General features: G+C 47.1%; 2 protein-coding genes across 5 annotated transcripts in view; one reads left to right on the forward strand and one right to left on the reverse strand.

Annotated features, from left to right (window-relative positions):
• Positions 1-16: 16 nt before the first annotated feature.
• TADA3 (transcriptional adaptor 3) lies at positions 17-10,584 on the forward strand. 4 transcript variants are annotated; one of them, XM_082344433.1, is made up of 11 exons: positions 17-326; positions 446-503; positions 1,224-1,448; positions 2,814-3,064; positions 3,184-3,289; positions 4,428-4,532; positions 4,775-4,916; positions 5,008-5,111; positions 6,322-6,431; positions 7,255-7,440; positions 10,018-10,584. In XM_082344433.1, the coding sequence occupies exons 3-11, from the start codon at positions 1,242-1,244 to the stop codon at positions 10,208-10,210; spliced, it is 1,404 nt and encodes a 467-aa protein (XP_082200559.1). In that variant the 5' UTR covers positions 17-326; positions 446-503; positions 1,224-1,241; the 3' UTR covers positions 10,211-10,584. The 4 variants fall into 4 exon arrangements, with proteins under 4 accessions (XP_082200559.1, XP_082200558.1, XP_082200561.1 ...); XM_082344432.1 differs by having other exon boundaries at positions 18-326; positions 1,216-1,448; XM_082344434.1 differs by having other exon boundaries at positions 86-102; positions 1,216-1,448.
• Positions 5,152-24,882, reverse strand: part of OGG1 (8-oxoguanine DNA glycosylase) — a gene marked incomplete at its 5' end in the record, with an annotated part of 42,088 nt that continues 22,357 nt past the window's right edge. Inside the window, one exon of the transcript XR_014232059.1 lies at positions 5,152-5,969. The remainder of the gene's footprint in view (positions 5,970-24,882) is intronic.

Below are 24,882 nucleotides of genomic sequence, written 5' to 3' on the forward strand. Positions count from 1 at the left end.
GGGCCCCTCCTACCTGCAGCCTTTGGGGCTCGACGGGACTAACTGCCCGGCAGAGAACCCGGCCGCCGAGCCCCGCCCCCCGGCTCCGGGCTGTTCCCTAGGGTCCGTGCGAGGCATACCCTCTCCACCCCACCTACAGCGGGCTCGCTTGCTGCCCGCAAACCTCCGTCCTCCGAAAGACACAGGGTCTGGCCCTCGCGTCTTCCCGCCCCCGCGTCAACTGCAGGGGCCCCGCACATAGCCAGTTCCGGGGCGGTTGCTCGCACCGACCGGAACTCCCCGCCCCCTCCCGTGGCCGCGGGGCCGTGGGAGGCAGCAAGGAGGAGGTAGAGGGGGCGGAGGCCGCGGTAGGGTGTTCTTAGGGGACTGGGACCCTAAAGGCGGGACATTGGGGCGATCCATGGGTGGGGCCATCCATTAACCAGCCCCCCTTTTTCTGTGCCAGGCACTGAACTGAGCTCTTGACGGGCATCATCTCTTAATCCTCAGAACATCCCAGGGAGGTAGGTACTATTGTTACCCCATTTTACAGATTCAGACTTCTTATGGGGAAACAGACTCAGGCTTCTTTTGCCCCCTTTTACGGATGGTAAAACCGAGACTCAGGAGAGTTAATCAACATGTTCAGGGCTAAATAAATAGAGACTGGTCAAGCCTGGGCTTGAATCCAGATATATCTGGCTTACCAGCCCACATACTTTACTCTCCGGGGCAAAGAGAAGGGGCAGAGGTGGGGAAGGGTGAGACAAGGAGAGGCTGGGAGGCACAAAGAACATTAAGATAATAAGTATGGGATGCTTGGAACTCTGGGGCTTTGCAGAACTCAGGAAGAGTGGAACTGAAGGGAAGAGTGTCAGGAAGACAAGCGTAGTATATCATGGCGGTTAGGGGCACAGGCTCAAAACTGTCTGGATTCAAATTGCATATTGGTAAGCTTGGACATGAACCCACCCTTACAGAGTCTCAGTTTCCTCATCTGTAAAATGGAGATGAGCATGGTCCCTGCTCATGGGGTTGGGTGAGGAATTCAATGAGAAGTCAGTAATGTGTCTGCACCTCACTTGGCACACAGTAGGTGCTCTACGAATAGGAGCTGTGCCATCAACCTTGTCAGTAGGTTACTGAAGCCTGACTTTCTCCTGGATGGAAGGAGCCCTTGGGCTTTTCTTGTGCCACTTCCCCCCACCGCCCCATCAGTGGTCCTTTCCTCTCCAGCTCCACAGGGTCCCCTATCCTGGGCCATGAGTGAGCTGAAGGACTGCCCCTTGCAGTTCCACGACTTCAAGTCTGTGGACCACCTGAAGGTCTGTCCCCGCTACACCGCAGTGTTGGCCCGCTCTGAGGATGATGGCATCGGTATCGAGGAGCTGGACACTCTGCAGCTGGAGCTTGAGACCCTGCTTTCTTCTGCCAGCCGACGCTTGCGGGTGCTTGAGGCCGAAACCCAGGTGATACCCCACAGAGGGTACATCACCAGGGATGGACTGTGGCAAGTTATGGGTTAGCCTCATCTGCTGAGGCTTGGGCTACAGGAGCTTAGTGGGGAAGAGAGAGGCCCAAACTGGGCTTGCGTGACATGGAAAGTATGCAAGAATGTGCATGATCCTCATACACTGCGAGATTTCTAACTCACTAAGCAACTAGTGACCCTTACTCCCCACAATGTTCTGGGCCCTGTGCTACTCACTAGAGAGAGGTAATTAGGACAATTCTGGCCTTTGGGGAGTTTGCCAACTAAAGGGAAGAGGAGATCAGACAACTACCAGGAGAAGTGCTGTTATGGTTAGGAGTACTGGGGGAACTGGAATGGGGAGGCCTGGATTTGAATCCTGACCTAAGCGCTTGCTAGCGTTGCTATTGCCAATGCTAAATTCCAACGCTTGCAAAAGTTACCTCCTGCCTCTGAGGATTAGTTCTCCATCTGCCAAGTGGGCTAGATAATAGGACCTACCTCAGAGCTTTTGTGAGAATTAAAGACTTTTTGCAAAGGTTCAGCCCAACGTCTCATACTAAATAAGCATGGCAAACATTATTTACTGGTATGACTCTCATTATTTCTATTTATGGCATAAATATTCTCTGAGCCCTGGGTGCCAGGTGCTATGCCAGATCCTGGGGACCAGAGATGGTTAAGATGAACTTACTGGTCTCCAATAGCTTATAATCTTCTTGAAGAGACAAGGTACTCTGTTTATTCTAGTTATGACCAAACAACACGATTGGGCCTACAGTGGAGGTACGAAGTACCAGATACTCATAGAGGAAGAAGATGCCATTTTAACTGGACTTCAGAAGATGAATAAAATTAACTTGTGGTCCCTGGGAATCCACTGAAGCTTTTTGAGCAGGGCTGTGGCACAATCAGTTGTATTTTAGCATCTAAGAAGCTGGATAACTGATTCAGAAAAGGCTTCCCAGTTGTGGTGACATTTGAAGTAAAGGTTTGCTGGGAGGCATGCTTGCTTCCACCAGAAAGTTACCATCAGCGTATTTTCCTAGAGCTAATGTGCACTGAGATGTGATCTACTTGTTTGAACTGCCTCACGCTGTGTGACCAGCTTGGGTGCTACAGAGGTGAATCAATACAGACAGACAAGTGAATGGAATGATGAGAAATATATGAATAAAATCCTGTGAGATGGGCACAGAAAAGGAGCTGAGTTTTGCAGGATGAGTAGGCGTTTGCTAGATAAAAAGGGGAGGGGGAGAGACTTGGAGCCTTCTTGGGTTCTAGATCCTTATTTTTCACCGGGAGACAGAGTTGTCCTGTGTCTTCCCTTCTCCCCCTCAGTGACAGTCTCTGTGAATTTCAGATCCTCACCGACTGGCAGGATAAGAAAGGTGACCGACGATTCCTGAAGCTGGGTCGAGACCATGAGCTTGGTGCTCCCCCCAAACATGGGAAGCCCAAGAAGCAGAAACTGGAAGGGAAGGCGGGACATGGGCCGGGCCCTGGCCCTGGGCGACCCAAATCCAAAAACCTTCAGCCCAAGATCCAGGAATATGAATTCACTGATGACCCAATCGACGTGCCACGTATCCCCAAGAATGACGCCCCCAACAGGTTCTGGGCCAGGGGACATAAATGGGCCTTGGGATTCGGGTATTGGAGGCTGTGGAAGGCCCCAGGGCTTAGGCTGGTGGGGCAGGGGGCACCCCCTCAGGCTCTGCTTCTCTCTGCAGATTCTGGGCTTCGGTGGAGCCCTACTGTGCCGATATCACCAGTGAGGAGGTGCGCACGCTAGAGGAGCTACTGAAACCCCCAGAAGATGAGGCTGAACATTACAAGGTAGAGACCCCAGGCCTAGATAGACGTGATGGAGAACAAGAAGGCTCAGAGATGCCTCAGAATCAAAGATTGCAGTGCTGTACATCATCTTCCTGCCCTGCCCTGCCTAGCCTCCCGTCTGTTCCATTAACCCACCCAGACACCCAAGTTCTAACTCTCAGCTTCCTCCCTTCTACCCCATCCAAATGGTCACCACGTCCTAAGGCATCTTCTTCAGTGAGATCCTCCCTTTTTCTCTCATCGCCTTCCCCTCTGCTTTGGCTCAAGCCTTCATCAGCTTTTACCTTAACAGCCTCTTAACACTTTGTTCCCTCTAGAGCAGGGGTCCCCAACCCCGGGGCCGCGGACTGGTAGCGGGCCGCCGCCAGTTAGGAACCGGGCTGCACAGCAGGAGGTGAGCGGTGGGCGAGCGAAGCTTCATCTGCCGCTCCCCCGTTGCTAACGTTACCGCCTGAGCCACCCCCCGGCCCCCCACCCCGGTCCATGGAAAAACTGTCTTCCACGAAACCGGTCCTGGTGCCAAAAAGCTTGGGGACCGCTGCTCTAGGGGGATTCTCTTTTTTTTAATATATTTTTTTTATGATGAAAATAAAAAAGTTTCCATTAAAGAAAATGTAGAAAATACAGAAAAGTGCTGGTGGGGAATTCTCCCATAGGTCAGCTGTCATGATCGGATGTGCTCATGACATGGCCTCCCCTGGCTCCCATTACCTACAGAATCGAGTCTAAGCGTCTCAGCCCTTGGTGGCACAGCCCCAGTGCCCCTCTCCAGTTTCCTTGGCCACACTCCCTCTCCACTGCTGTATTTACCAGCCCTCCCAAGCACCTTGCCCTCACTCCAGGCCTACACAGGGTCCTTGCTGGTCTCTGGGCCTCTGCACATGCCCTTCTCCCCTTGGCAAACTAACACCCTTCGAGCCCCTGATCGCATGTTACCGCCACCAAAATGGCTTTGCAGATTCCCCAGCAGAAGGTTGGTCTGTCTTGTGTGCTTCCACAGCACCTTGACCTACCTCTGTCACTTCACTTGTCTGAATTTTTTAAAAATTTATCTGAAAAGGTAATCCATACAGGCAGTAACAAGTTCAAGCAATGCAAAAGATAATTTTCCTCTCACTTCTGATCCTAGGATCTATAGTTCTCTCTAGAGATATCAGCTGTCAACGGAAAAGGTCCATGTACACGCACCATTCTGCACCTTACATCTTGGAAATTGTTCTGTATTGCCATCTGTTTCAGTTCCGTACGTACTTGGCTTCCTTACTAGACTGTGAGTGTAGAGATTTTATCTCCTTTATCTCTTCTCACCTGTACCAGGCTCAGGCCTTGGCCCTGGGCTAGGTACTTGGGAAGACAGGTAAATGAAGCAACGAGGGATGAACGAAGAGCCTGTTGGCAGTCCCAAGTGCGCAGAGAGCCCCTGACACCCCAGGCACAGCTGGCCTGTATTTACTGCTTTGGGACCGGATGGGGTGTCTCCCACAGATCCCGCCCCTGGGGAAGCACTACTCCCAGCGCTGGGCACAGGAGGACCTGCTGGAGGAGCAGAAGGACGGGGCCCGGGCAGCAGCCGTGGCTGACAAGAAGAAAGGCCTCATGGGGCCACTGACTGAACTGGACACGAAAGGTAGGCCCCTCACCTCCCTGCCCACCCCAGGCCAGGACTTGAGTTCCTAGTACTTCAGCACACTTGTCCACCCCTTCTCTGCCCGATTCAGATGTGGATGCCCTGCTGAAGAAGTCTGAGGCCCAGCACGAGCAGCCGGAAGACGGGTGCCCCTTTGGTGCCCTGACGCAGCGACTCCTGCAGGCCTTGGTGGAGGTGAGCACCCCAACCCAAAACAAGAACTGTGTTCACTCTGTTTCAATGTTTAATTTTTATTGTTTATTGCAGTACATTATACATTTAGAAAGGTACATAGATCATAAATGTACAGCTTGATCAGTTTTCACAAATGAGCACACTTGTACAGGTACCCCCAGGACCACAAAAGAAGACATCATCAGTATTCTCGAAGACTCTCTCACGCCCCTCCCAGTTTTTAACCTCCCCCCAAGGTAGCCACTACTCCACAGTTACTTTTGCTGAGCGTTGGCTAAAGGCCCCGTGCAAGGGGGCTTTCTACACATCCTCTCGTTAGAGGCAAAGACAGTGGTTAACCCCATGTTACACCCAACAAGGTCGAGGCTCAAAAAAGGGAACTGTTTGCTTGAGGTCACACAGCTAATACACAGAAGCAGGATTCAAACCCCAGGTTCAGGGTCCCTTTCTTTATGCCTGCTGGCTGCCCTTAGGCATATCTCTTCACCTCTTGAGCCTCAGTTTCCTGGCTGTCTCAAACACGATAGCGTCTTTCTCTCCCACGTCTTTCTGGGCACACGTTCCAGGTTGGCTGAGGTGGGGGTAGGGGGACATCTCCGTTCCACACCATCAGACGGGGACCCCACGTATGCTGGCTTTGCTGTCTTAAACATGCACTCTGCACAAGGTCACTCCAAGTGTGATTGCCACTCCAAGCCCACAGAAGAAGAGCAAGGAGGAGTGTGTGAAGGCCGTGGCCAGCTGTGGCTCTTATCTCTTCTAATCACTTTCCACTGGAGAGAGTTCATCAGATGACCACCCCTGACTGCAAGGGACGCTGGGAAGTGTGGTGTATCTGGGCAGCCATAAGCCCAGCTACTATGGAAGAAAGGCGAGAATGGCTTTTGGACAGCTGGCAGCCTCTGCCGCAGCATGCTTAGCGCAGCGCCTGGTGCATTGCAAACGGTTAACATACCTTAGCTCTTATTACCATTGTTGAGTGTTACCGTCACTCTTCTGTGCTCCCTTCTTTTGGTATCAGTACAAAAACATTTTTAAAATGATCAAAGTTTTTTAGAGTCGGTTTGGGAAGACTTGCCACAGGGGGTGGGATAAGAAAAAGAAAAAGATACTTCTGGTATGTGAAGACTGTCCGTGTAGGTCAGAGGGGGGCAGGAAAATGGTAATACCACAGCTCTTTCTCCCTCCATCCATTTCTGTGCTCTTCTAGGAAAATATTATTTCCCCCATGGAGGACTCTCCTATTCCGGACATGTCTGGAAAAGAATCGGGGGCTGATGGGGCAAGCACCTCTCCCCGCAATCAGAACAAACCCTTCAGGTGAGTGACATCCTGTCCACACCTCACAGTCTGGCCTCTGCTTCTGTTGACTTTTGTCCATCCCAGCATGGCTGGTCTTCATTAATAGAGAGACTGAGGACATTTTGATAAAGACCAGCAGAAGTCAGATGTGCGTGCTAGGCCAGGATTTCCACATGCACAGGCTTAGTACAGGGTTTTCGTCATGGCCCTGTTCTTACTATAAACAACCTAAACGTCCACCTGGAGGAGACTGGTTGGCTAAATTGTCATGACTCCATATGATGAAATAACTTGCAACCATTAATCGTATTAGAGAAATATAGTTAACTGACACGCAAAGATGTAAACGAGAGCGATAAGTGGAAACTGTCAGTTGCAGCACAATACAGACAATATGATCCTATTTTTACTTAAGATATATTTAAATGTTGGTACGTGGGGGGGAAAGCTAAAATAATACATTAAAAAAGGGAAGAATATGTAACAAAATATGGAATACATATAGTATTTATATAAGAACATAAAATACATATTTTTATGTATATAACGTAACATATGGTAAGAAGATGGTAATATATATAATAGTAACAGATAACAAAATAGTGATTCTCTTTGGGTCGTTAGCATTGTAGGTTTTTCTGTATTTTATATTACATAGCATATCGATATCTCTTGCTTATGTTTACAACAAGACCAGAGGTGTCTCTCTCTGTATTTTTATGTGTAGATAGATAGAGAGGCGGTGCCCAAAGAGAAAGGAAGGTGTTCACTAACCTTGGGCACCTCAGAGCGGTCCCCGCTTCAGGCTGGCCCTTGAGCTGAGCACTGCCTTTCCCTGCAGTGTGCCGCATACCAAGTCCCTGGAGAGCCGCATCAAGGAGGAGCTGATCGCCCAGGGCCTGCTGGAATCTGAGGACCGCCCTGCAGAGGACTCGGAGGACGAAGTTCTGGCGGAGCTGCGCAAACGGCAGGCCGAGCTGAAAGCGCTCAGTGCCCACAACCGCACCAAGAAGCACGACCTGCTGAGGTGAGTGTGGACAGGATGCCGGGGCCAGGGGGTGGCCAGCGAGGCCTTGGCCATGCTGGTGACCTTCCGGGAGCTTTACGACAGGCTTTCGAAACCCGGCAGGGCCTCTAAATCACCCGGAGGGCTTTGAAAAAAATGTCAGTGCCGGGCACCACCCCACTAGTTTTGTCTCAAACAGATTCTCATTCCACAGACTAGAGCTCAGGCATCTGTGACTTGCTTATTCACTTCTAATTGTGGTAAAAACAAATAACACAAAATTTACCCTCTAAACCATTTTCAAGTGTACGGTTCAGTGGTGTTAACTATATTCGCATTGTTGCGTGGTTTATTTTTTAAGTCTTTCCATACTTATTTTCTTTTTCCTCCCGAGTTTTACTGTGAAAAATTTCACACACGCAGAAAATCTGATGGAGTAGTACAGTAAACACCAGTATACTCTCCACCTCAGTTTATCAACTGTTAACATTTTCTTGAGCATCTGTGATTACTACCAGCCCCTCACCAGGAACTGACCAACGTTTTAGTGCGATGTCATTCATTCCCATCCATCTTGCCCTGCACTGGTCACAACAAGGGTGCAGGTGGTATCTGTAAGGAGATCACGGTAGTGGCTACCCTTTTACTGGGGAGATAGAGAAGCAGCCAAACTAAGTCCCCTTGCTCCTCGTAGGCAGGTGCTGTGTCTCTGCCTCACAGAGCCCCAACAGAGCAGGGCACGCTCGTTCATTTGGCCACCTCTGCCTGTCTCTTAGACGTTGTGCTGGGTTAGGAAGAGAGGCAGGGTGAAGGGCTTGCAGTCACCACGTGAGTGGTTGGTAAAGATGTTTATCATTAGAAGGAGAAGAAGTTGCTGGCAGGCTGCTAGGGTATTTAAGGATGAGGGTATACTGAGTGCCTACCATGTGCCAGGGGCTTTATGTACACCTTCTTACTTAATCTCTGCTATAGCCCAGGGAGTAGATGGTAGTTTTCCCTGTTTACCAAATGAGGAAATAAAGGCCCAGTGAAATGAGTGCTCTGCTGAAGGTCACACAGCCAATAAACAGCTAAGCTGTGACTAGAGCCCAAGGCTGAATCCAGAGCCTCTTTCTAGTTCCCTTTCAAGGGCAAGAAGAGGAAAATACAGATGAAAGAGTACTGAGGTAGGGAGGGGGAGGGGAGAGAGAGAGAGAGAAGTGGGGATGTGCAGCTACAGAAGTAATGGGCAGTGAAGAAACTAGCTTGACTATCAGGAGGCCAGCGTGCAGCCCTCAGCCCTGCGTGGGCTGCAGGGCCTTAAGCAAGGCATCTCCTGCCCTGAGCAGCAGCTTCCCCTTCTGAAAAATTAACAGGTTGGACTAGATAGATCTCTGAGTGACCTTCCAGGTCCACCATGAATTGAATTCATAGGTCAGGTTCCATTCGGAGGGGTCAGTTTGGTATCTCACTCACCTCCTGTAGACCTCAGGCTGTCTGGACCCTTAGGTTGCTCTGGAATTTGGATGCTGAAGTAAGCAGGTCTTCTGCTGGCACCAGAACACCTTTTTTTTTTTTCTTTTTTTAAATTTATTTATTTCATCTATTTATTTTTGGCTGCATTGGGTCTTCGTTGCGGTGCACAGGCTTTCTCTAGTTGCAGAGAGCTGCGGCTACTCTTCATTGCCGTGCACAGGCTTCTCATTGCGGTGGCTTCTCTTGTTGCAGAGCACGGGCTCTAGAGCGCAAGCTCAGTAGTTGTGGCACACAGGCTCAGTAGTTTTGGCTCACGGGCTCTAGAGCGCAGGCTCAGTAGTTGTGGCGCACGGGCTTAGTTGCTCCGCGGCATGTGGAATCTTCCCGGACCAGGGCTCGAACCCGTGTCCCCTGCATTGGCAGGCGGATTCTTAACCACTGCGCCACCAGGGAAGCCCCCAGAACACCTTTTTTTTTGTTTGTTTGTTTTTAATTTTATTTATTTATTTATTTATTTATGGCTGTGTTGGGTCTTCGTTTCTACGCGAGGGCTTTCTCTAGTTGTGGCAAGTGGGGGCCACTCTTCATCGCGGTGCGCGGGCCTCTCATTATCGCGGCCTCTCTTGTTGCGGAGCACAGGCTCCAGACGCGCAGGCTCAGTAGTTGTGGCTCACGGGCCCAGTTGCTCCGCAGCATGTGGGATCTTCCCAGACCAGGGCTCGAACCCGTGTCCCCTGCATTGGCAGGCAGATTCTCAACCACTGCGCCACCAGGGAAGCCCCAGAACACCTTTTAAGGAAGATTGTTTGGAGCAAGCCTGCCTTGATTCACATCTCCTCCTCACTAGTTGTGGGATCTTGGGGCATTTCTTATCCTCCTTGAGCCTCAGTTTCCTCACTGGTAACATAGGAATAATAGTACCTACCTCACAAGGTTGTTAGGAGGATTAACTGAGCTGATATTTTTGAAGAGGTAGTACCTGGCACAGGGCACCATGTAAGCGTGGCTCAGTTACTTTGCTTTTTGGTATGAAACGGTCCACAGGAACGGCAGCCCTGGGTATTGGGGTGGGCTCAGTCTGGAAGAGGGAGGAGCCCTACTCTGGTGGGCTTCCCATGGCACCTGGCCGGCTGGTCCCCACAGGCTGGCAAAGGAGGAGGTGAGTCGGCAGGAGCTGAGGCAGCGGGTCCGCATGGCAGACAACGAGGTCATGGACGCCTTCCGCAAGATCATGGCTGCCCGGCAGAAGAAGCGGACGCCCACCAAGAAGGAGAAGGACCAGGCCTGGAAGACTCTGAAGGAGCGTGAGAGCATCCTAAAGCTGCTGGACGGGTAGCTCTCACCCCTGCCTCAGGCTGCCTCCCCCGGCTTGGGAGGGGCAGGCCCACTTCCTTCTTTGGGCTGCCAGAAGCCTCAGCCTGTGGCTGCCTGTCTAACGGCGACAGTCCCTAGAAGCTGTGACCCTTTCCTGAGGTCTTTTGGCCCAGCTCTGTACAGCCAGGACACGAGAGGCCCTGCTGGGCTGGCCTGGGGCCCAGTCTCTGCTTGGTCCCCCAAGGTGGGGGGGACTTCATTTCTGGGTTGTTCTCGTCCCCCTCTTCACCATCTCCCACTCCCCTACCCCTTTCACCCTCAAGGACTTCTCCCTTGTGGTTTTGTAAAGTACAAACTTAAGAATAAAGTGACTGATGTGGGTTTTTTTTAAAAGCATCCAGAATCTTTGAATGTCTGTTACTGTGGGGTAGAAAGGAACTTGTGTGGGTGGCATAGTTTAGGAGGGCATGCTTGAGGGCTCTCAGCCTGCGGCCACTCGCCTTGGTCATTCATTCAGGGAGAACCTTCTGAAGATACTTGTGGCCGCAGGTAACAGAACATCCCAGCTCAAGGTGGTTTAACAACAAGGAAATGTGTTAGCTAGGGGTTTGGTGGTCCTGGGGCAGGGTGGCATCCAGGGTTGGCCAATCCAGCAACTCAACAAGGCCATCAAGGGTCCAGGTGTCTCCACACTCCCACGGTGTCAGCTTTTGCCTAAAGTAGGGTCCCCTCCAGCTGTGCAGTGGCAGCCAGTAGCAGCTGATGGAGGCCAAATGCTTCCTCATTTCTGTCCAGCACGAGAGAGGGCAGGAAGGCGCCAGCTGGCTTCCATGCCCACCCAAAAGAGCAAGAAGCCTTTCCCAGACACACTTGTGTTTCACCAGCCCAAACTAGGTCCTACATGCCCATTCTTGAAGCAGTCACTGGCAAGGGATGACTCTAATGGGTTTAAACTACTGTCCATGAAAATGGAGTCAGCTTCCCCACTAAGCCTAAGGCAGTGGGGAGACGAGGTGGAACACAACAAAGATCTGAAGAGGAAGGGGAAATGGATGCTGGATAGGCCACCAAGAGCGTCCCTTCCACAGCCCCAGTTAGGAAGCTAGGCCTGGGGTCACAGATGAATAAATACACTCTTGTCCCTGCCTCCAGTTGTTCCCAAACTATGGTGTCAGAGAGTCAGAGAAGAATTTGCAATTTACTGTGGGAAGGCTGAGGTCCACGTGGAGGAGGGGAGGGGAAGGTTCCCTGAGGAAGTGACCTATGAACTGAGCTGTAAAGAAGGATGGCCAGGATGGCCAACATTCTTGTATGCCCAGCACCTCTCCTATTGGAGAACTGTCCCTTCCCCGTTCCATGTAGCTCTGTGGGGCTGTCAAACTCGTGGACACACGACCCTAGCTTGGCCAATCTCAGTCCACCATCCCTCTAGCCACAATGATTGATCCAAAGAGTGGGCATGTGACCCAAGCTGGGCCATCAGAGGCCTTCCATAAGAATGCTCTATGGATGCGGAAAGAAAGGAGGATTTCTCTTCTTTTATATGAAAAACCATAAAATATAAGCTTGAACCACCCAGTAACCCATTTTCCTGCCACATGGAAGAGTCTGCCTGAGAATAAAGCCAATACAGAGAAGCAGAGCCAGGAGATGGAGAAGACAGAGCACTCATGATGTAGCTGGAGCCCTGGATCCTCCATTGGAATTCAGTTATATCCACCCACAAATGCTTCTTTTGGCTTAAGCTAGTTTACTTTGCAGCTGTCATTTGTCAACTGAAGAAGACCTAATAAAAGCGGATTTTGGCAAAAAGAAGGGTGGAGTAGGGTCCTGCGAGAAAGGACAGCGTGAGGATCTGCCTCCTGCTACGTGGCAGGGGGGGAGGCGTGGGGGTCGGGTGGCGCGGCTGCAGATTATCGGTGACCCACTGACCCTAGCCTGTGTACAGCCTTCTCAGAAAAAAACACCCACACTTAATTTCTAAAATTAAGTGCTCAGTAAATTCAGTCCTTTGCAAGGCACTGTTAAACTCGTTAAGCTACTGAATCTTCTCAACTATCCCTCATGGTGGGTACTAATAACATCCCATTCACAGATGAGGAAGCTAAGTCAGGAGTTTACATGTGTTGCTTGCTCAAACAATTGATTAGTGGTTGAGCCAGATTTCAAGCTCAGTTCATCTGACTTGCGCACAGAGCCTCTTTATTACACAACACATCAGGGCCCCACTTCCTTAGAGTCTGTGAATGGTACTTCCAGGCTCAGGCAGTGCACAACCTGTGCAGCCATACATGGCAGCCCTGCCTACAGACCCCCTGTTCTTAATTCACTACTCATTTCCATGTCCATTAGACCAGACCATAAGTATGGTAGGCGTTGTTAGTAGAGTGTTCCAGGAACAGAGACAGATTTGTGGAGGAGGTAGGATGGCAGCTGAGGTCCCATAATTAGGTAGAATTGTGAGAGAGGAAGGTAGATATTATAAATAGAAGGAAAAACCCTAGAAGAGTGACTGGGCCTGATTCATTAGGGAAAAAACTTAACTTTCTCATCAGTTGTGAGAATTCTAGTTATTCTAGTTATTCTCTATTGTACACCTACTATCTGCCTAGTACTGTGCTGGGCCCTTTACTCCCATGTCTTATTTGATGCTTGCCACACATCTGCAAGGTGAGTAGTAACATCCCTACCCTGCAGAGTAGGACATCAAGGCTCAAAAAGCTTCACTGCCTTCTGAGGCTACACAGCCTTGGTGCAGGAACAGTTACCACCATGATAGCACCACCCCTGACAGCGTTGACAACCACAGCAGGACAGGGAGTCCCTTCTTATGGACATACCCATGTCCGCTGGAGCCAAAGAAGGCTTCCTTTATGGGGTTTGGAGAAAGCTGGGTTCCCTGTGATGAGGGGGAGAGTAGTTCCAGCACCTCAAGGTTCCAATTTTATTTGTTTATTATTTTATTTTTTGGCCGCACCCCACGGCTTGCAGGATCTTAGTTCCCTAACCAGGGATTGAACCTGGCCCCAGCAGTGAAAGTGTGGAGTCCTAACCACTGGACCTCCAGGGAATTCCCTAGGCTCCAATTTTAATTTGAAACAATACTGACACCTTATCACCAGTTTGGTGAAAAAGTCTTCTGTGTCTTGGCCCTGAAAATCATCCACCAGCATCGTTTACCTGAGTCCCAAATGCCTTACAATTGACTTTCAGAAACACCAGGGTGAGTGAGAACAGGATTGGGTAGAGGTTAAGCCCTGGCATAGGGAACATGACCCAGCATGGGTCCCCAGGCCAGTTCTGGGGAAGTGACTGGTGGATGCTGGGTCCCAGGTGACTTCTGCTAGGAAGGAAGCAATGGGAGACTTCCCTGGTGGCGCAGTGGTTAAGAATCTGCCTGCCAATGCAGGGGACACGGGTTCGAGCCCTGGTCCAGGAAGATCCCACATGCCGCAGGAGCAACTAAGCCCATGTGCCGCAACCACTGAAGCCTGCGTGCCTAGAGCCCACGCTCCTCAACAAGAGAAGCCACCGCAATGAGAAGCCCGAGCACCGATAGATAGATAGATAGATAGATAGATAGATGAATGAATGAATGAATAAAAAAGAAAGAGGGGTTCCCTGGTGGCCTAGTGGTTAGGATTCTGGGCTTTCACTGCCGTGGCCTTGGTTCAATCCCTGGTGGGGGAACTGAGATCCTGCAGGCCATGGGGCACAACCAAAAAAAAAAGAAAAAGGAAGGAAGCAATGGCTGGAACTTTGTGGAAAAATGGTCAGAGGGTAAATTCGTTTCCTGATCTGTGACTGAGGACTCAAAGGAGAGAACCAAGCACAAATGGACCATAACTCACTTGTTCGTGTATTAACTCACTCATTTCTTCTCTTCACTCACCTCATTGATTTATTCACTCCATCTACCTGCCTCCTTTTCCTCATTCATTCTTTGGTTTCCTTACTCAGTGACCCTGTTGCCATGGCTAAGAGCTGTGTAGGTGACTAAGGCTTCAGAGATGGGGAGGCAGCTGGGCAGACAACCAACACACAAGGCAGTAAAAGCAATAACAGAAGAATGTGCAAAATGTGTAGGGACCTGGGACAGAGAATGGTTTAACAACAGCTTAGAGGGTCAGGAAAGCCTTCGGGGAGGATGTGGAAAGGAGGCTGCCGATCAGAAGATACTCCAGACAAAAGGAACAGCAAGGCACAAAGGTGCGAACAGCTTGCCTGCTTAGAGAGAGGTGAGAACTTCAGTGTGACTGGAGCCCTGGCTGTGTGGAGGGGGAGGGAAGGATGAGAGATGAGGTGGAAAGTAGGTTGAGACCAGGCTGGAATAGCCTTTGCATGGCAGGTTAAGGAGCACTGGTTTTATTCTTGACGTCAAGGGTCCTCAAAGTGTGCTTCCTGAACCAGCAACATCAGCATCACCTGAGAACTTAATAAAGATGCAAATTCTCAGGGGCCAGACCTACCCAGTCAGTAGGGCTACAGGTGGGGCCCAGCTGTCTCTGTTTTAGCATGCCCTCCAGCTGATTCCTAATGCATTGTACAGTTTGGGCATCACTTTCCTAGGTAGTATGGAGCAAGGGTTGGTTTGTGACCAGGGCAGTGCCATAATAACACTCTGAAATGGAAACTACTCTGATAGCAGCATGGAAGCTGTACTGAATAGAGGGGGTGAGGGTGAAACTGGGGTAGACGGGAGTGCAATCATGTGCAAAGAAATACATCTGAGGGACTTCCCTGGTGGCACAGTGGTTAAGAATCCAGCTGCCAATGCAGGGGACACGGGTTCGAGCCCTGGTCCAGGAAGATCCCACATGCCTCAGAGCAACTAAGCCCGTGTGCCACAACTACTGAAGCCCGCGCGCCTAGAGTCCAGGCTCCACAACAAGAGAAGTCACTGCAATGAGAAGCCTGCACACTGCAACGAAGAGTAGCCCCTGCTCTCCGCAACTAGAGAAAAGCCCACGCACAGCAACCAAGGCCCAATGCAGCCGATAGGTAAATAAATAAATAGTTTTTAAAAAGTGTCTTTAAAAAAAAAAAAGAAGAAAGAAATACATCTGAGATAGGGCTTCCCTGGTGGCTCAGTGGTTAAGAATCCGCCTGCCAATGCAGGGGACATGGGTTCAAGCCCTGGTCTGGGAAGATCCCACATGTTGCGGAGCAACTAAGCCCACGCAACACAACTACTGAGCCTGCGCTCTAGAGCCTGTGAGCCACAACTACTGAGCCTGCGTGCCACAACTGCTGAAGCCCACGTGCCTAGAGTGCATGCTCTGCAAGAAGTGAAGCCACTGCAATAAGACCGCGCACTGCAATGAAGAGTAGCCCCCACTCGCCGCAGATAGAGAAAGACCGCACAGCTACGAAGACCCAACGCAGCCATAAATAAATAAATAAATAAATAAATAAATAAATAAATAAATAAATAAAATACATCTGAGATGGCGGACGTGGCAGGAACTGGTAGATGTCCTTCCAAATCTGTTCTCCCTTTCTTCTATAGTAACAGAACTCCTGATTTTTAGCTGGACATGTGCCTCTGAAAGACTAAATATCCCAGCCTCCTTTGCAGTGAGGTGTGATCACGTAACTGAGTTTTGGCTGACAGGATGTGAGTGGAAGAGATGTGTGTCACTATGAGGTCTTGGTCCCAGTGCGTGTGCCCTCCATGTCCCCCTCTTCCCCTGGCTGGGATGAGGCATGGTGGCCACTCATCTTGAAACATGTGGTCAAAGACACCATAGGAACAGCTGAGCAATAAGATAAGAAGCTAGGGTCCCTCTTACCTTGTAGTCATCGTACCAGCCTGAGACTGCTGTGGCCAAATTGTTATACACTTCTATTTTATTTAAGTCACAATTATTTTGGGAGTCTCTTAGAGAAACCAAACCTATATTCTAGTTGATACAGTGAGTAGGTGGCATGCCAAGCCCTCTTTTCAAACTATACCTGCTTCTGTCTCTTCCCTTCTTCTCCTCTTTCTTTTTCAAAAGAATTTGAGAAAACTTATAGCTGAGGGTGTGTCTCATGAGTTTCATAAAATACAAATATAAAGTTAAGCCCATCTGATTTAATGGAGTCGCCATCATTAAGCGTTAGATTTAGCTCTAAGCTCCCTGGAAGCTAAGGCGAAAAATGGAAATATGATGAATCAGTCTCAGAACATTTGATATCAGGGTAAAGGGCATCTCCCAGTTTTCAGGACAAAAATTCTAATAATTTGTCATGCTGGAGAAATTTCTCAACTGGAGTCATATGTTGATAAGATTCTCCATAAATTTGGCAGCAAAAGGAGACGGAGTTTCACATGGTGATTTCTTATCACAACCTTTGATGAAAGCTCAGGGCCTATTGTTAAAACAACTCTGGGAGGACGGTTATGCAAGGGAAAAAGCTAGGGTGATGCCCAGCGCTGTACATGAATTTGATCCTCTCAACAACCTACGTCAAAGCAGGTAATATTATTACACTTATTTTACAGATGAGGAAACTAGGATACAGAAAGGGGAAGGGCCAGATCACAGAGTTGGTGGTGAGCCAGTTTTGTAAGGCAGGTCTTAGACTCTAGAGGCCGTTTTTACACGTCCCTCTCTAGGGCCTACCAGCACCCTCACATACAAAATTGTAGGTACTGTGGGCTGAGAATCAGAGAAAAGCACAACAATCATTGCCCCAGACGGAGGGCAGGGGGGAAGATGGCGGAGTAGAAGGACGTGCGCACACTCCCTCTTGCGAGAGAACCGGAATCACAACTAACTGCTGAACAATCATCGACAGCAAGACACCAGAACTCACCAAAAAGGATACCCCACATCCAAAGACAAAGGAGAAGCCGCAATGAGAGGGGCGTAAGAGGGGCGCAATCACAATAAACTCAAATCCCATAACTGCTGGGTGGTTGACTCACAAACTGGAGAACACTTATACCACATAAGTCCACCCACTGGAGTGAAGGTTCTGAGCCCCACGTCAGGCTTCCAAACCTGGGGGTATGGCAACGGGAGGAGGAATTCCTAGAGAATCAGACTTTGAAGGCTAGTGGGATTTGATTGCAGGACTTCGACAGGACTGGGGGGAAACAGAGACTCCACTCTTTGAGAGCACACACAAAGTAATATGCACATCGGGGCCCAGGGGAAGAAGCAGTGACCCCATAGGAGACTGAACCAGACCTATCTGCTAGTGTTGGAGGGTCTTCTGCAGAGGCGGGGGGTGGCTGTGGCTCACCGTGGGGACAAGGACACTGGCAGCAGAAGCTCTGAGAAGTACTCCTTGGCGTGAGCCCTCCCAGAGTCCGCCATTAGCCCCACCAAAGAGCCGGATAGGCTCCAGTGTTGGGTTGCCTCAGGCCAAACAACCAACAGGGAGGGAACCCACCCCACCCATCAGCAGACAAGCGGATTAAAGTTTTACTGAGCTCTGCCCACCAGAGCAACACCCAGCTCTACCCACCACCAGTCCCTCCCATCAGGAAACTTGCACAAGCCTCACAGATAGCCTCATCTACCAGAGGGCAGACAGCAGAAGCAAGAAGAACTACAATCCTGCAGCCTGTGGAACAAAAACCACATTCACAGAAAGATAGACAAGATGAAAAGGCAGAGGGCTATGTACCAGATGAAGGAACAAGATAAAACCCTAGAAAAACAACTAAATGAAGTGGAGATAGGCAGCCTTCCAGAAAAAGAATTCAGAATAATCATAGTGAAGATGATCCAGGACCTCGGAAAAAGAATGGAGGCAAAGATCGAGAAGATGCAAGAAATGTTTAACAAAGACCTAGAAGAATTAAAGAACAAACAAACAGAGATGAACAGTACAATAACTGAAATGAAAAATCCACTAGAAGGAATCAATAGCAGAATAACTGAGACAGAAGAACGGATAAGTGACCTGGAAGACAGCATGGTGGAATTCACTGCCATGGAACAGAATAAAGAAAAAAGAATGAAAAGAAATGAAGACAGCCTAAGGGACCTCTGGGACAACATTAAACACAACAACATTCGCATGATAGGGGTCCCAGAAGGAGAAGAGAGAGAGAGAAAGGACCCGAGAAAATATTTGAAGAGATTATAGTCGAAAACTTCCCTAACATGGGAAAGGAAATAGCCACCCAAGTCCAGGAAGCACAGAGAGTCCCAGGCAGGATAAACCCAAGGAAAAACACGCTGAGACACATAGTAATCAAAATGACAAAAATTAAAGAAGAAGAAAAATTATTGAAAGCAACAAGGGAAAAACGACAAATAACATACAAGGGAACTCCCATACGGTTAACAGCTGATTTCTCAGCAGAAACTCTACAAGCCAGAAGGGAGTGGCATGATATATTTAAAGTGATGAAAGGGAAGAACCTACAACCAAGATTACTCTACCCTGCAAGGATCTCATTCAGATATGACGGAGAAATCAAAAGCTTTACAGACAAGCAAAAGCTAAGAGAATTCAGCACCACCAATCCAGCTCTACAACAAATGCTAAAGGAACTTCTCTAAGTGGGAAACACAGGAGAAGAAAAGGAACTACAAAAACAAACCCATAACAATTAAGAAAATGGTAATAGGAATATACATATCGATAATTACCTTAAACAAGAATGGATTAAATGCTCCAACCAAAAGACACAGGCTCACTGAATGGATACAAAAACAAGACCCGTATATATGCTGTCTACAGAAGATGCACTTCAGACCTAGGGACATGTACAGACTAAAAGTGAGGGGATGGAAAAAGGTGTTCCATGCAAATGGAAATCAAAAGAAAGCTGGAGTAGCAATACTCATATCAGATAAAATAGACTTTAAAATAAAGAATGCTACAAGAGACAAGGAAGGACACTACATAATGATCAAGGGATCAATCCCAAAGGAAGATATAACAATTATAAATATATATGCACCCAACATGGGAGCACCTCAATACATAAGGCAACTGCTAACAGCTCTAAAGGAGGAAATCGACAGTAACACAATAATAGTGGGGGACTTTAACACCTCACTTACACCAATGGACAGATCATCCAAACAGAAAATTAATATGGAAACACAAGCTTTAAATGACACAACAGACCAGATAGATTAAATTGATATTTATAGGACATTCCATCCAAAAACAGCAGATTACACTTTCTTCTCAAGTACACATGGAACATTCTCCAGGATAGATCACATCTTGTGTCACAAATCAAGCCTCAGTAAATTTAAGAAAATTGAAATCATATCAAGCATCTTTTCTGACCACAACGCTATGAGATTAGAAATCAATTACAGGGGAAAAAACGCAACAAACACAAACACATGGAGGCTAAACAATACGTTACTAAATAACCAAGAGATCATTGAAGAAATCAAAGAGGAAATCCAAAAATACCTAGAGACAAATGACAATGAAAACACGACGATCCAAAACCTATGGGACGCAGCAAAAGCAGTTCTAAGAGGGAAGTTTATAGCAATACAAGCCTACCTCAAGAAACAAGAAAAATCTCAAATAAACATGTAACCTTACACCTAAAGGAACTAGAGAAAGAAGAACAAACAAAACCCAAAGTCAGTAGAAGGAAAGAAATCATAAAGATCAAAGCAGAAATAAATGAAATAGAAACAAAGAAAACAATAGAAAGATCAATAAAACTAAAAGCTGGTTCTTTGAGAAGATAAAATTGATAAACCATTAGCCAGACTCATCAAGAAAAAGAGGGAGAGGGGCTTCCCTGGTGGCGCAGTGGTTGAGAGTCTGCCTGCCAATGCAGGGGACACGGGTTCGAGCCCTGGTCTGGGAGGATCCCACGTGCCACGGTGCAGCTGGGCCCGTGAGCCACAATTGCTGGGCCTGCGCGTCTGGAGCCTGTGCTCTGCAACGGGAGAGGCCGCGATGGTGAGAGGCCCACGCACCGTGATGAAGAGTGGTCCCCACTTGCTGCAACTGGAGAGGGCCCTCGCACAGAGACGAGGACCCAACACAGCCATAAATAAATAAATAAATAAAATTAAAAAAAAAAAAAAAAGAAAAAGAGGGAGAGGACTCAAATCAATAAAATTAGAAATGAAAAAGGAGATGTTACAACAGACACCTCAGAAATACAAAGCATCCTAAGAGACTACTACAAGCAACTCTATGCCAATAAAATGGACAGCCTGGAAGAAATGGACAAATTCTTAGAAAGGTATAACCTTCCAAGACTGAACCAGGAAGAAACAGAAAATATGAACAGACCAATCACAAGTAAGGAAATTGAAACTGTGATTTAAAATGTTCCAAAAAAAAAGTCCAGAACCAGATGGCTTCACAGGCGAATTCTATCAAACATTTAGAGAAGAGCTAACACCCATCCTTCTCAAACTCTTCCAAAAAATTGCAGAGGAAGGAACACTCCCAAACTCATTCTATGAGGCCACCATCACCCTGATACCAACACTAGACAAAGATACTACAAAAAAAGAAAATTACAGACCAATATCACTGAAGAATATAGATGCAAAAATCCTCAACAAAATACTAGCAAACAGAATCCAACAGCACATTAAAAGGATCATACACCACGATCAAGTGGGATTTATCCCAGGGATGCAAGGATTCTTCAATATACGCAAATCAATCAATGTGATACACCATATTAACAAACTGAAGAAGAAAAACCATATGATCATCTCAATAGATGCAGAAAAAGCTTTTGACAAAATTCAACACCCATTTATGATAAAAACTCTCCAGAAAGTGGGCATAGAGGGAACTTACCTCAACATAATAAAGGCCATATACAACAAACCCACAGCAAACATCATTCTCAATGGTGAAAAACAGAAAGCATTTCCTCTAAGATCAGGAACGAGACAAGGATGTCCACTCTCACCACTATTATTCAGCATAGTTTTTGGAAGTCCTAGCCACGGCAATCAGAAAAGAAAAAGAAGTAAAAGGAATACAAATTGGAGAAGAAGAAGTAAAACTGTCACTGTGTGCAGATGTCATGATACTATACATAGAGAATCCTAAAGATGCCACCAGAAAACTACTAGAGCTAATCAATGAATTTGGTAAAGTTTCAGGATACAAAATTAATGCACAATGGACTTGAGGACACGGGGAGGGGGAAGGGTAAGCTGAGACGAAGTGAGAGAGTGGCATGGACTTATATATACTACCACATGTAAAATAGATAGCTAGTGGGAAGCAGCCACATAGCACAGGGAGATCAGCTCGGTGCTTGGTGACCACCTAGAGGGGTGGGATAGGGAGGGTGGGAGGGAGATGCAAGAGGGAGGAGATATGGGGATATATGTATATGTATAGCTGATTCACTTTGTTATAAAGCAGAAACTAACACACCATTGTAAAGCAATTATACTCCAATAAAGATGTTAAAAAACAAACAAAAAAAACCAAAATTAATGCACAGATATCTCTTGCATTCCTATACACTAATGATGAAAAATCTGAATGAGAAATTAAGGAAACACTCCCATTTACCACTGCAACAAAAAGAATAAAATACCTAGGAATAAACCTACCTAGGGAGACAAAAGACCTGTATGCAGAAAACTACAAGACACCGATGAAAGAAATAATGATGATACAAACAGATGGAGAGATATACCATGTTCTTGGATTGGAAGAATCAATATTGTGAAAATAACTATACTAACCAAAGCAATCTACAGATTCAATGCAATTCCTATCAAATTACCAATGGCATTTTTTACAGAACTAGAACAAAAAATCTTAAAATTTGTATGGAGACAGAAAAGACCCCGAAGAGCCAAAGCAGTTTTAAGGGAAAAAAGCGGAGCTGGAGGAATCAGACTCCCTGACTTCAGACTATACTACAAAGCTACAGTAATCAAGACAATATGGCACTGGCACAAAAACAGAAATATAGATCAATGGAACAGGATAGAAAGCTCAGAGATAAACCCATGCACATATGGTCAACTAATCTATGACAAAGGAGGCAAGGATATACAATGGAGAAAAGACAGTCTCTTCAATAAGTGGTGCTGAGAAAACTGGACAGCTACATGTAAAAGAATGAAATTAGAATGCTCCCTAACACCATACACAAAAAATAAACTCCAAATGGATTAGAGATCTAAATGTTAAGACTGGACACTCTAAAACTCTTAGAGGAAAACATAGGAAGAACACTCTTTGACATAAATCACAGCAAGATCTTTTTTGATCCACCTCCTAGAGTAATGGAAATAAAAACAAAAATAAACAAATGGGACCTAATGAAACTTAAAAGCTTTTTCAAAGCAAAGGAAACTACAAACAAGATGAAAAGACAACCCTCAGAACGGGAGAAAATATTTGCAAACGAATCAACGGACAAAGTATTAATCTCCAAAATATATAAACAGCTCATGCAGCTCAATATTAAGAAAAAAAAACCCAATCAAAAAATGGGCAGAAGGGGCTTCCCTGGTGGCGCAGTGGTTGAGAATCTGCCTGCCAATGCAGGGGACACGGGTTCGAGCCCTGGTCTGGGAAGATCCCACATGCTGTGGAGCAACTAGGCCCGTGAGCCACAACTACTGAGCCTGCGCGTCTGGAGCCTGTGATCTGCAACAAGAGAGGCCGCAATAATGAGAGGCCCGCGCACCGCGATGAAGAGTGGCCCCCACTTGCCGCAACTAGAGGAAGCCCTCGCACAGAAACAAAGACCCAACACAGCCATAAATAAATTAATTAATTAATTTAAAAAAAATGGGCAGAAGACCTAAATAGACATTTCTCCAAAGAAGACATACAGATGGCCAAGAAGCACAAGAAAAGCTGCTCAGCATCACTAATTATTAGAGAAATGCAAATCAAAACTACAGTGAGGTATCACCTCACACCAGTTAGAATGGGCATTATCAGAAAATCTACAAACAACAAATGCTGGAGAGGGTGTGGAGAAAAGGGAACCCTCTTGCACTGTTGGTGGGAATGTAAATTGATACAGCCACTATGGAGAACAGTATGGAGGTTGCTTAAGAAACTAAAAATAGAACTACCATATGATCCAGCAATCCCACTACTGGGCATATACCCAGAGAAAACCATAATTCAAAAAGACACATGCACCCCAATGTTCATTGCAGCACTATTTACAATAGCCAGGTCATGGAAGCAACCTAAATGCCCATCGACAGACAAACGGATAAAGAAGATGTGGTACATATATACAATGGAATATTACTCAGCCATTAAAAGGAACGAAATTGGTCATTTGTAGAGACGTGGATGGATCTAGAGACTGTCATACAGAGTGAAGTAAGTCAGAAAGAGAACAACAAATATCGTATATTAACGCATATATGTGGAGCCTAGGAAAATGGTACAGATGAACCAGTTTGCAGGGCAGAAACAGAGACACAGATGTAGAGAACAAACGTATGGACACCAAGGGGGGAAAGCGGCGGGGGTGGTGATGGTGGGATGAATTGGGAGATTGGGATTGATGTGTATACACTAATATGTATAAAATGGATGACTAATAAGAACCTGCTGTTTAAAAAAATAAACTAAATAAATTACAAAAATTCCAAAAAACAAGAATCATTGCCCCAGAATATGCCTGTGTTAGCCAAGAGAAATTAGTGAGATCTGGTAAATATTAGAGCGACCTCTGAGCCTCTTAAGATAGGCTGCCGCTGATAGGGTGAGGAAGTAGGGGTAGGTACCATGGAAGCAGAGGGGAGACCCCAAATTTTGAGCTTGATTTCAAGCTTGACTAGAACTTGTGGGGCTTCAAGAACGGAAGGAGAAATAATATTGAAAGTGCTGTCCTAGGACAGCTAATGTCTAGAAAAGGAGAAAAAAACTCTTCTCTGTCTCACTTCTTACTGAGCACCCACTCAATACGTACCAAGTATGTGCTAGGAACCCAAGTGACAACAAGGGAACTAGCCTACTGGGTGAAAGGCATTTTCTAAGTTGTCTCATTCTCAAAATAACCCTACAAAGAAGGTATGATTATTGGTGTGATTATGTCATGCTCTAGATGAGGAAACTGAGACTCAGAGCTGTTAAATGATTTGCCCAAGTTCCCACAGCTGGTAAGGGGTGGGGGTGAAGTTTGAACTCAGATCTGTCTGACTCCAAATCTTTCAATGCACTATCACTGTTTCATTAGCAGGGAGAGAAAAGGTGTGATGAATTCGACATTTAAAGCCATTCTATTTCTTTGTTGTTATTGTTGTTAAAATACAATTTAAATAACTGAACACCAAACTGGACCACACCCACCATCTTTTGGCATAATTTTTTAAAAGTGACTTTTTGACTGTAAAATTAACATTACTCAACAAAAAAATGTTTGGAGACTACAGACATGTAGAGAGAAGTGAAAGAAACAAAACTGAATCAGAGGGACTTCCCTGGTTGCGCAGTGGTTAAGAATCCGCCTGCCAATGCAGGGGACATGGATTCGAGCCCTGGTCTGGAAAGATCCCACATGCCGTGGAGCAACTAAGCCCATGCGCCACAACTATTGAGCCTGTGCTCTAGAACCTGTGAGCCACTACTACTGAAGCCCGCGCGCCTAGAGCCTGTGCTCTGCAACAAGAGAAGCCACCACAATGAGGAGCGCACGCACCACAATAAAGAGTAGCCCCTGCTCGCCGCAACTAGAGAAAGCCCACTTTTTCAACGAAGACCCAATGCAGCCAAAAATAAATAATTAATTAATAATTTAAAAAA

This window comes from Balaenoptera borealis (genome assembly GCF_965194805.1).
Source record: "Balaenoptera borealis genome assembly, chromosome: 12".
NCBI lineage: Eukaryota > Metazoa > Chordata > Mammalia > Artiodactyla > Balaenopteridae > Balaenoptera > Balaenoptera borealis.